The sequence below is a fragment of the Epinephelus fuscoguttatus genome, linkage group LG3 (genome assembly GCF_011397635.1).
Source record: "Epinephelus fuscoguttatus linkage group LG3, E.fuscoguttatus.final_Chr_v1".
NCBI classification, from domain to species: domain Eukaryota; kingdom Metazoa; phylum Chordata; class Actinopteri; order Perciformes; family Serranidae; genus Epinephelus; species Epinephelus fuscoguttatus.
Genome location: NC_064754.1, coordinates 10134968 through 10147550, shown reverse-complemented (window position 1 = coordinate 10147550; position 12583 = coordinate 10134968). Strand labels below are relative to the sequence as shown.

The following is a 12583-nucleotide window of genomic DNA, read 5'->3' as shown; positions in this document are numbered from 1 at the left end:
AAGGAGACTGTGTAGATAAAAGCTGGGAAAGAGGGTTGTACTCTGACAAAGCAAGCGTGTAACTCATCCTCTGGCCTCTCTGGACACACACACACACACACACGCACACATAGTATATCTCCCCCTGGACACACAGCCCCTCTGCTGGTGTGAGGGGCTTGGGTTTGCCTTTGAGAGCCATCCATGCGGCAGGACAGACATTATCAGGGAATTAGAGGGGAAATAATGCTTGTCTCCAGTCCTACTGATAACAACAGGAGCAGTCAGGGCAGCACGGGGCAGGGGTTCACCCCCCTCTACTTTAGTGCCTGCACCTGCGCAGTTTGGACAGAAAGAAAATACAAGTACCATTTGGAAAGTCTGTCAGAGAAACTACTGTAAAATAATGGGCTTACCTCAAAATAAAAAAAACAAAAAGTATGTTCCTCTTATCTGTAGTGCTATATCAATCTGAATTGTTTTGGTGTGAGCTGCTGAGTGTTGGAAATATCGGCTGATGTCTGCCCTTTCTCCAATATAATGGAACTCGACGGCACTCGGCTTGTGGTGCTCAAAGTGCCAAAAAAAATACATTCGAAAAACTCAACAGCCTCCAAAAATCATGACCAGGTTACAACAAGGTCTGTGAATGATTCCACAGACCTTGTTGTGAACCGTTTTATGTAGGAACTATTTTCTTTCTACCAGGATTCCCACATATTTTTACCCAAAAATTATATAAAACGTTTCTAAAATAATTTGACTCCATTTCCATGACGTTATTTAAGTAGTTTAAAACTGGTAGGCCTTTAAAGTGATACAGTCATACATTATTAAACATGCCCTTCCCATGCATTTATGGATAAGAAAACTGCTAGCACTAGCTAATTTTACTCACTTGTTCCCCACGAGCAAGGAAAGTCCCCACTGCTAACTAGCTGCATATGTTGATGGACCATACTGGCACATACTGGTACTTCTCAAAACGTCAAGGCCACACTTTTTGGGGTATAAAAAACGTAGATCTCAAAACAATTTTACGTGTGTTCGGATTATTATTTGATAAGTCTGTATGCATTTATTTCTTGTTCAACAAATACTTGCTTTATGGACATGTCTTACAGTTGTTTTGAGACCTTGTCTGAACTTGAGCGTATGTGCTACTTTAACAAATTAAGGCTGACTGCAGTAATGTCCCGTCACTCTTACCCCATTCAAGTAGATGAAAGACCCAATATGGTGACTGGATATTGCTTATCCAGACTTTATGTGTACAGAAGTCCAGATTATGATACCTGATGATTCAATCAAATATGTCATTTTGACTCAGTCACCAGGTATTGTAAGGCTACGTGTTGTCAGTAGACCACCAGCCAGTTTGATCTATGGGCTGAGAATGAGTTTGAGACAATGCTGACTACATCACTGTACTGCAGCAGCCTCCTACACAAGCTTATGTTAGCTACCCATCAGTAGCCTAGTAACTGTCACCAGCATCATTTTGAGATTTACCACACTGAGACTGAATATTCACGGATCTAATGTGCCTCAGATCTCAGTGTTAACTTTGGTTATCCTGCCACGCAACAGCTTTTCGGCATTTTTCTGCTTTTGTCTGATGAGTTAGCACATTTGTTGCAGCCTTGGCAATGACACAATGCCGGTACGGTCTATATGTATCACGTATTACTAGTGATGTTACAATGGTCACACAGCGCAGCACTAGATTTTAAACAAGTACTATAAGGAACTTCTTTTGTGTAACGTTAGCGAAGTATATTCACAACTTTCCCAAAAACCATTTCCAGGCCTGGAGACAATTTTTTTTAGGCCGTAACATTCACAGAATTTGATGACCGTGGGAACCCTGTTCTACTGCACTACACCCGCCAACTGTATCACCGTGCAGAAGCTAATCTTATTGTGAACAAGAGGCTTGTGCTCATGACAGCCGAGATGTAAACATTAATGTCGCCCTCCTCAGCTGGCTGTAATGTTAGCTAGTTCAGTGGTGCTAGGTCAGCTAGCAGTAGACGCATGCTTACTTTTGTGTGGTGATACGGTTGACAGGTGTACTTCAGAAGAAAGAGAACAGTTCCTACATGAAACTGCTGACATCAAGGTCTGGATTATCTTGAGTAACTGAGTCATGATTTCTGGAAAGATACATTGCTGTTCAGTTCTTCAAATAGAGTTTTTTGTCGCTTTGAGCACCACAAGCTGAGTGCCATCTAGTTACATTATACTGAAGAGAAGGCAGACAATTTTACGGCTGATATCTCCAACACTCGGCAACACACTTACATGAACTAGATTGATAAATAGCACTACAAGTAAAAGGACAAATGGACACAGGTCCTCAATCTGATGTCAGGACGGTGTGGGGACAGTGGGTTTCTGAAGCCATTCGACCATCCAACACGCAGTTGTGATGAGGCACGCTGGCAGCTTAACACATGGTTGCATTTGCAGTCTGGCAGGAGTGAGGCATCGGCTTATTCCAACTTGTTTTTCTGCGCTGTAGTGTGCTATAGTATCCATAATGATAATGTAATGCTGAGGTGTTTATTTCGGAGGGAGAATGTCTCTTTCCGACTGATCCCGCTCCCAAAGAAATCAGAAAGGATTATCAGCGACAAACCAGCTGAATGGGTTTCAGTTTCTTGCTTGAGGACACTCGAGTTTGCACGGATGCTCCCTCTCTCAGGGGTCTGAACCCAGGCCTGCCACTCAAAAGGCCATTTGCAAGTTCAACTCAGCAAATATGCAGTGCGCAGACTTGGTCAAATCCAAGCTGTGGTTACAAATGCACTTGCTGAGCAAAGATACAAGTGTGCCATTTACATATTTCCATATTGCATTGGATCCAAAACATGCAGTTCCCTCTTGTTCCCCTACCCTAACTGCTTATTCTCGCTCCCTCGCCTCTCCCTGTCATTTCTGCCTCTCGGCTCCCTCTTTCGCTCCATCAATCGTTTCGTTTCCCAACAGATGGGACTTAAAACCTCCACTGTCAGCCCTTTCCTCAACAACATCACCCTCATGCAAATGAGGAGGCAAAAGACGGGAAGAAAACAGTGCCCCGGTGCACGCACTCGCAAATACCTTTAATCATGCACTCGAAGACAGACAAGACAGGAGCACAGACAGGATGAATATGCACATAAGTACACAAACACACTGAACTATGCGGATGGCAAGACATAAACTCAGGCATGCACACACTAGTGCAGAAACACAGACACCCATACATGGACAAACAGACAGCATGTCAGCAGCGTTCACGGATGTATTAAAAAAAGCTCAAACACAACGAGACTGAAGCCATCAATGTACAAAACGCACATTTGCCTCTGCATATTGGCTCCAGCTGTGGAGACATCAGATCCAGCTTCTTTATACCCAGTGGCCATTAAAGCTTGTCTAAATTCAACTGGTGGACATCTGGCTGCGCACAAGAGATAACTCTCTCCTTAATAGGAGGATTTTAATTGGCTGCTGCAGAGCTACATCAAAAACCCAGCAGACCCTGAACTCCCAGAAGGACTATAATCTCACATAAAAAGTACAAGTCACAAAATTTCTCCTCCAATAGGCTATTTCCATGACTTCATGTCCAGTTCACGTTCACTCTGTGGCTTTAATTACCTTTTACAGCCTCTTAGAAGGGATGTGTTGGGGTGGAGAGATGGCTTTCGAACCGTACAGTACACAACAGGCCTAGAAAAGTCAATAGGTATTGACCCTGGGCAATTAAATCGTAATCAGTTCACCATGTAACCCACTCAATGGAGTGCAAGCGAGGAAGCGTGGACTTGGAAGAGAAGGTGCGAACGAAAAGCAGAGGTTCTACTTCATTGATCTGTTTGGTTTGGAGTGAGTCTTTACTTAAAGCTCACAGTTAACCGCAGGAGCCCTGACCAGTGTGTGTGTTGAATTTCTTCCATATTGGCTGAGAGCAGTCCACTATTGTTGTGTGCGGCTGGTGACCACCTTTGTCACCTGCATTACTGTAAAAGCTTGCTGCTACACCTTGCTTCATTTCCTTACCGGACAACTCTTGAAGAAATTACCTGAGTGCCTCCCCCTCAGGCCTCCACTTCTCACCTTTACTGAAGTGCTCTAGCTGAGAGATCCATCTTTGTTACCTGATGGGGTAGTCGGCAGCACTGAGGTTGATGAAGAAATCCCAGCTCCAGTCCCTCATGGCCAGCAGGTCAGTCATACTGCGAAGATACATGGTCAGCAGACTGGCACCACCCCAGATGGTGGCCATGCGCCAGGGTGTGACCCTCACATTCGGATACTGGGCAGCCAAGGCGTGCACCTGCCTGTGCAGATAGTTAGAGCGCTGAAACAAAGGAAACACACTGATTAATATTGTGTGTGATTAAATGTCACAAGTTAAAGACTCCCTCCTGTGAAACTAAGTTTTTAACATTGTGAACATTGCCATATGGTTATCTGGTCTGTGCACACGGCATCTATTGCAGGTCTGTCCATCCTGAAAGAGGGATCCCTCCTCAGTAGCTTTTCCATGGCTTTTTAAAAGGGGGATTTTTTCCTTATCCACTGTGAGGGTTCAAAGGACAGAGGGATGTTGTATGTTGTAAAGCCCTCCGAGGCAAATTGTGATCCGTGATATTGGGCTTTATAAATAAAATTGAATTGAAATTGAATATGGTGTTTTTTAAATGCTATAAGACATACAAGCAAAATGAGTAGTCAACGCCATGGCGGAGCATTTCCACCACGGAAATGCAGTGCAACACTGGTGGTTACATGATGGCTTCTCATTCGGAATTAAATAAATCTGAATGAAATCATTCGGAATTAGAGTGTTTCCAGGTAGTTTACATTGGAAATATTCATTCTGAATGAGGGTTTACACAGGAGATCAGTGTAATAACCTTTTAATTGCCTTTATTCGGGTCCGTGCAAGGTTTGGGGCAGGGAAGGTTTCTGATTGGATAGGGGGCGGGGTGGATGTTCCGTGTTTACATTTACGGGAAGAAAACACTGTAGTCCTCATTCCAGATAACAAGACACTTGACAACGCCGTTCTTAGTGCCTTTTTCTGGCTTGTTTTGCTTATATTCTTGAAGCAGCAGTACGAATACAACCTTGTTCTGCTAATGCTTTGTCTGTTGAGGAGGAGAAGGGAGGTAGAAGACCATGCTTCGATGAATGGAAACCGCTTAATGCAATGAGTCGCGCACGCTATATACGTCATCATGCCAGAAGGGCAAGGAAACAAGCATGCGCAGAAAGACCAGAATGAACTTAAAGAGGAATGAGTGTATACAAGTGCGAGAAATTCTTTCATTCGGAATTCGAAACGGAATATTCCAGCCCCTTACATCGGATTGAATTTTCATTGAATGGCCATTTTCATTCCGAATTAGATGTTTACAAGATCACTCTTAATAGGAATGAACTTTCATTCCCAATGAAAAGGGAATTAAACTGTCCATGTAAACGCACTCACTGACAATCTAAAAACACCGTTCAGATGGCCAGGGTTTCATACGTGACATACCTAAGGAACCAATCCCGTCACGTTGCGGGATGGGGCTTTCATATGATTAGCATGATGCTACAGCGAAACGAGGGGTATCAGAGGAGAAGCCAGGATACATATCGGTATTTGGAAGTTTCACTTTCACTTCAATCAGAAACAAGGTTTATCCAACATTAGCACAAACCAACTTAATAAATGCTAGCATTGTAAGTTTCTGCAAACCACGTCTGAGTACATTTGTTATTTGTTGTACTATCATTTCCTGTTTTTTAGGAAAAGATCAAGTTTTGGTCTGAAATACCAGCTTTTGGCAGCACTATCCCGGCAGGAAAACAGCGACGGGTTGCTGAAAAACCCACGTTTGGTCGTCAAAAAGACACTGGAATCACAGCGATGACTGGCTAAAAAACAATTGGTTTTGATGTTTGTTTGTCTTGAACAGTGGACTGCAGCTTGGCAGGCATTTCACCTAGATGACATGCCAACCATTGTCCCCTTCACCTCTCGAGGACAAAGTCAGCTCATACTGCATCACTTTAGAAATGAAATAATATGTATATAATGTACAAATGTTTCCGTGGTTTGCACAAACTGCAGTACAATGTCAACATTCTCTTCTGATGACTGGGCTCCACATTATTAGCTGCTGGGTGGTGTAGTCAAGCTGAAAGCTGATGTTTTCTACTACCGTTACATTTCTAATGTTGTAGAGAATGATGAGCAGAGTTGAAGATGAGTGGGTATGCTCGAGCTGCTGAAGGATGGGTGGAAATGGAGGTGGGGACCAATATGAATATTCATAGATCGTGTCATACTAAATGTGGCAGAGGTGTAGAGTTACATCAAAGCCATTTTAGGGAATGAAAGTTTTTCTTTTGGAAAAACCCTTCTAAATGTTCAATTTGATGATCAGAGATGAGTTTTCAGGGGTTTAATTGATGCCAGGAGAGGAACTTTAATGTCATTTCATTTTAACCATCTCCCATTGATAAAACTGAGTTTAAAAGACCCTGACTGCTTTCATCACATGAAAGGCACATCCTGTTTGTAGACTCTCTGTGGCTCACCTGATCGACATGTATGTAGTAGTAGTGTGAGGTGTGGTAGATGGCTTTGAAGAGTCGATGAAACTGGCGGGAGGCTCGTCCATGGACCACCAGGACAAACGCTATTCTGACCGGCTTTGATGGAAAGCTCTCCGCAGAGTCCTCGTCCCACTGGACGTTAGCGTTAGCTTTACCTGTGAGATAGACAGACAACACTTAGTGATACCAGTGAATACACATCTTGTATTAACCACACTTTATCTACACAACATGGCATGGATTCTTCATCAGTAATATAATCAGGGGTTGTTTGCGTGTTTGATTGCCAAATCAAATCTGTTATTTATTTGCTAATCTATGAGTGGCTGCAGAAACGGCGCTAATAGTCAATATATGATAGTGAGCACCAATAAATACCCTCAAGGGCCAAGAAAAGCAACTGCATAATGAGTTTAGTTATTAATGATAATTAAATGTTTTTCTTTCATTAAACAATAAATGGATAAAGCTAAATAACGAGGTTGCTAGGCAACACTGTAAGCAGCAGTTGGAGTGGTATGATTAGTATATTCATAATAATTAGCTGCTATGTCGCCAGTCAACATTTAGTAGGTTCATTTTCTTTTATATTGTCTCTAAGTGTGCAACGGTCTGAACGAAGGAGGTACCTTTCAAGGGAGGAGAAAGCACACTGATCAATTTACAGCCTTTAATAGTGCAAACAGTCTAATGTTTCAAAACCACTGTGTCTTCATCAGAGTCAAAGAGAGCAGAGACAAACAGGCACACGCATGCCGTGTATAGTCAGCCTACAGGTGATCAGTTTCACTGGATAATTGGTTGATGTGGATTTCAAATCTTTTGGGTGGTGAAAACACAAGTGAGAGTTGCAATTGTTTGTGCACCACAATTACATAAATAACACAAGAACACAATAATCTCTGAAAGTCACAAATAGAAAACGTATAAAATAGACAAAATAAAAATATTGCATCCATCACGTGTAACAAATCAATGAAAACAGGGCTCAACTGTGTTAAGAGTATCAATCCAGACTCTGTTCATCTTTCTCTCTATGCCCTTATAAACAGGAGTGTAGTGCTGGTGCGGTGCTCTGGAACGAAATGACGCTTCACCTCTTTTCTTCCTCCAAGTAAGTAAATAAAGTTTAGATTCAAATACATTTTTTAAGGACTTGAAGATGCAATCATTACTAAATCGAATGTAATACAAGAGAGCCAATAAAAACAAGTGGAATAGTCAAAGGTGTCATATTGAGATTGAAGATGTTGATTCACGATGTCAGCTCATGCATCTTCCTCCTCTTCCTCCTCATCATCCTCTCATGCAGTAACATACAAGGGAGTGTACCACCTTAAAAGGTGCCGGTAGCTGGTGGTGTTTTATCATAAAAGAAAGATAATTAAAATTAAAGGTAATAATAGATCATAACAGAATTTTTATGACCCCAATCTAATGCAGCCTCGGCTCTGATAAAGCTCTTATAGTTTGTCCATAATAAACCCGACCAAAGGGACATGTCAGCATGTAGACAACACGTGTGCCGCAGCAGTTCATGAAAGATTTTATGGAGCATTTTCTACCAGTGCATGGATATTTAAAGTACTTGGTATCTGACGAGTTAGAACATTGTGCACAGTGGCTGCACTGAAAAAAACTGTAGGTTGATTATGCAGCCAGGGCACAGTGTTAGGTGGTTTTCTAGCATCCGAATAAACCAGTCTGTCTCTCAGAATGCATTTAAACAGGATCAAGAAAGGCACTGAGCTGAAGCTATGTAGAGATGCCTCACTTTTGAGGACATTCCAGTGTTTAAGGATAATGTTTTTGACCCTGTCAGGCAGAGGAAAGTGTTCAGTGAAGTAAGTAACCCCTGAGGTGGTAGCTCTTGTTTTCTTCTCTAACTTATCTCCCAGAGGAAGTACCTGTTTTATAACTACTGATCAATATTCTCTATGAAGATATACAGTTAGATAATAATGCTGCCACTGAGCCTTGAAAAACACTGCCTGTAGCAAGCCTCCACTGTTTCATTTAAAGGGATACTTTGCCAATTTTCAACCAGCTTTGTATCATAACAGTGTGGGTAGTATGTGTAAATGAACTGTGGTGAACTTCCCTCCATCTTACCAGCGCCCAGATCTCCTTGCTCATCTGTCTGTTTGCGAAACGCATCATCCAGTGGATTTTTGCTGGCTATAGGGCTGTTGCTCGATTGTATTGTATGGTCCATGCACAGTATACACTCTGCTGCTCCGAGAGTGTGGTGCTCTGAATAACAGAGTGTGTTCTGGCATTCAGAGTGAGTATTTCCGAACGCACCCAAAGAGTATTGAAGCAGATTAAGACAGAGCTGCTCCTCTCTCTTTCTCACACTCTCTCAAACTCAGAAACGAAACTCAGATTAAATGGTGAAACTAGGCAGTGCTTTTCACAAACAAAACAAGATTGAGATACTGTTTTTCCACGTATTTCTTGTCCAAAATGCCTTCAGGAACATACTTTAGTGCCGTGTTTGGGTGTTATACGAGAATTTGTGAACAAGAAATGGGCACCATACTGTTTCCTGTATTGTAAAAATGGAGGCTGAAAAATCTGGATCTGAAACACAATTTAGTTTTTCATTTTACTGTAATAAGAGATTGTTTCATACCAGTTGGCTGCCATAATGTTTCCTGTGTCAAGCTTTACATCATCCACCAGCAGGAACATTTATTGGTCTGCAGGTTTCCTACCTCTTGAACAAATGCAAATGCTACAGCTCTTTTCCAGTTTTCTCTCCTTATAAAGTACTGATTTCAAAAATAATTTAGAAATTGGTGCTTTTTATGAGTTTTATGAAAAAGACCATCTTTCCAGCAGTGAAATACGTTTTTAGATACAACCGATGTTGTCAGGAGGTCAGGATTATGCAGAAAGAAAGAAAGCTGTGCTACAACTGAGACATTAATAAATAAATACATGAATAAATAAGAACAAAAAACTCATACAGCTATTGCAGCCCTGCCGAGAAAGAAAAAAAGCATAACCACAAAACCATGACTCGCTCATCCATTTTTTTATGTGACTGAATTGGAACTATGACAATTTTAACCAGACACTACACACACACTGTAACTACTATCCTCATTCAGACAGGAATCCTATAAGCAATTCCTCTGGGGCTTTCAGGGTGGAGCACGGTTTGACAATGTGCCATCATTCCTCTCAGGCAAAACTCCCTGAAGATGCCTTGGATTTCACACAATGACAACAATAAGCATGCAGGCAAACACCCACCCTGGTCGCGGCCTGCCAAGCCACTATCAAATTAAACAATTCCAACCATCTCTGGAGAGTCACTGGTAACCTCGCATAGCTCCATTGTGTAGATTTGTACCACCCTTAACCACTCAAAAACAAACACTTGCACTTCAAAACCTGAGAATAAAAAAACCTCGAAGCAGTTCTGCACCATCAAGTCCCACAACATTATGGCAGACATTGTTTGTTTTCAAATCTTCAGTTATTACAGCAAATGTGCAGCTTATGCGACATGTTTGTTCACAGAATGTGCCTTAAGGAGATTAATGATTATAATTTGGGACTTCAGTTCCCAAGAGCCTGTCTGTGCTGAAGATGTAGAGGAAGCTGAGGGAGGTGGGAGCTGTTTGTTCCCCTGAGGTTATGTTTCCTCAAAAATGCCCCTCCCAGCTCCTTTTCCCGTCTGGCCCAAAGCTTCCTGCAATTACTCAAAATTTAAAGGCAAGTGTCCGACATGTCTTCTCTTCATGAGTCGACAGGGACGGGCCAAAAAGGCCTGGTCCCTCCAGTTCAACTGATGTCATTCATACAAATTTAAGGGCAGGTGTCCAACATGGCTTTGTTTAAAGGCTGACCACAAGGTTGGGGTTAATGACACGCTCCCTTGGCTCCAATTGGCCCCAGTTGGCCGTGGCTTCTGTCAGTCACTCATACTTATTTCTTGCTTCCCTCTCTCTCTTACTCTGCATGTACGTGTGTGTATGAGTGTGTGTGACAGCTCAGGGGGGAAATCTGCTGTGGGCCGTATCAGATTGAACGGTAATTGGTGGCCAGCTAAGAAGGTTCACTGGTTTGCTTTGCACACGGATAATTGGCCAGTCGCTTCACAAAGCACTTTGAGAGTGTGTGCTATGCTAGCTAGCTGAACTAATGAGCACTGCTCTGTGTGTGTGTGTGTGTGTGTGTGTGTGTGTGTGTGAGAAGTCAAATTTTACTGTCAGTTTTGTCAAGCATGTGTGTTTATCTGCAGAAGAGCTTCACGTGTAGTATTTTTTGAACAGACTGCACCTGAAGACACCGCAGGCATTTTTTTCTGAAAGAAAAAAAAGAGAAGCCCTGCTCTTGAACTCATCACTCTTCATCATCCTTCCCATCGCCATCAATCTTTTAAACTGCCTCTCCCTCATCTGCTATCACCCTACTCTCTTCCTCCATCATCTTGTGTAACTTCAGGCTCTTACCCACCCTCCATCTTAACTGCTCATATGAGAGGTTAGAACAAGAGCTGAGCTATATCCCAAAGGGCTTGTACCAAATTGCATTTGAAAATGTCTCCGGGATGGCGTCTGCTCCTTCAAACCATTCACAGAGCCAGGTTTGCAGACTTATAAATCATATCCATGGCTTTGATTTATATGAATACAATAACAAATGTCATTTCCTTTCCTTTAAACCTGTAATGAGAGATTTTTTTGGTCACTTGGGGTCAGAGCAAACACAACACTGAACACAACACTGACACGTTATCACCTCTGAACACTGCATCCTCTTTTTATCCTGAAAACTGGGAATCTTTGCACATCACCTAGAACACATTTTTGCACATTCCTGCCTCGCTCTTTCATTTGAAACAGTTACAGCATACATATTTTTTAAGTAGTATCTTTTAATATTTTTATTCTAACGTTTTCTATCCTATTTTTAGTCGAAATGACCTGGCCCAGAATCGTCCCGAACTCGGCATGCCGGATGAAAATAGCCGGGCCAGGTCCGGTTGCCCGACTCAGCTGACACTTGCATGGAAGACGCCCAAGGATCCCGCCAAATCAGCTCGCCCGATTCCTGCTGCCGGCACTGCCATCACTGGGCCATTATCAGAAATGACCTTGCCAAGCTTCGGCCCAAACTAGGCATGCCGGATGACATTAGCCGAGCTGCATTCGGTTGCCTGACTTGGTTGTCCCTTTGCGTGAATGACACCCCAGAATCGGGCCAAACATGCTGGCCCGATTCTGGCTGCGCACACTGCCATCACTGGGCCGTAATCAAAAATGACCTGGCCCAGCACCAGTCCAAAGTTGGCATACCAGATTAAATTAGCCAGGCTGCATGCAACAGCTCGACTTGGCTGAGACTTGGTATGAATGACGCCCCAGAATCTATGCAACAAACACCAAACACCAAATTCCTTGTATGTAAAAACATTCTTGGCAGTAATGCAGATTCTGATCTGATTGTTGAGAGTATAAAAAAAAACAATGACAGATGACTAATATTCTGACAAAATTACAGACATTTCCACTTTAAACTGATGCAGAAAGGGCAAAAAAGGTGCATAAAAAATCACCAGAATGCAGGAAATTAAAAATTTGACTCCTGAAAATTTCGTATCATATCTTATGTTGAAACAGAACACCCCTGAAACAAGCTACCCAACTAACAGCATGTTAAGCAAACTAGCATGTTTCTATCACGCTGCTCAACCCACCAAGTAACAACCACACAAGTTTCCTCGGCCATGTCACCTTTAACGAGCTACAAAGTGCACACTTCTGTCTGTCATATCACCTACTAACACCGCAGCTAACAAGATGCTAGTCAACAACAACCTGCTGGGTGAAGTATCTGGCTCTTTACTCACTAAATTCTCCATTAGATTCACAAAAAAATCACTAAGTCTCTGCTGTTTAGTGCGGGGCAGGTAGCATATAAGACCTTCTGAAAACAGCTGTCTGCTGTGGCCGCAAAATGATGGTGTAAGAGCGTTAAAAGT

The 12583-nt window shown here is 42.5% G+C and overlaps 1 protein-coding gene across 1 annotated transcript in view; it reads right to left on the bottom strand.

Annotated features, from left to right (window-relative positions):
- Positions 1-12583, bottom strand: part of xylt1 (xylosyltransferase I) — a 124116-nt gene that overhangs the window by 41725 nt on the left and 69808 nt on the right. Inside the window, exons 3-4 of the mRNA XM_049572396.1 lie at positions 6568-6740; positions 4128-4330 (exon numbers count right to left, since the gene is read on the bottom strand). Of these exons, the coding sequence (XP_049428353.1) occupies positions 4128-4330; positions 6568-6740 (376 nt within the window). The remainder of the gene's footprint in view (positions 1-4127; positions 4331-6567; positions 6741-12583) is intronic.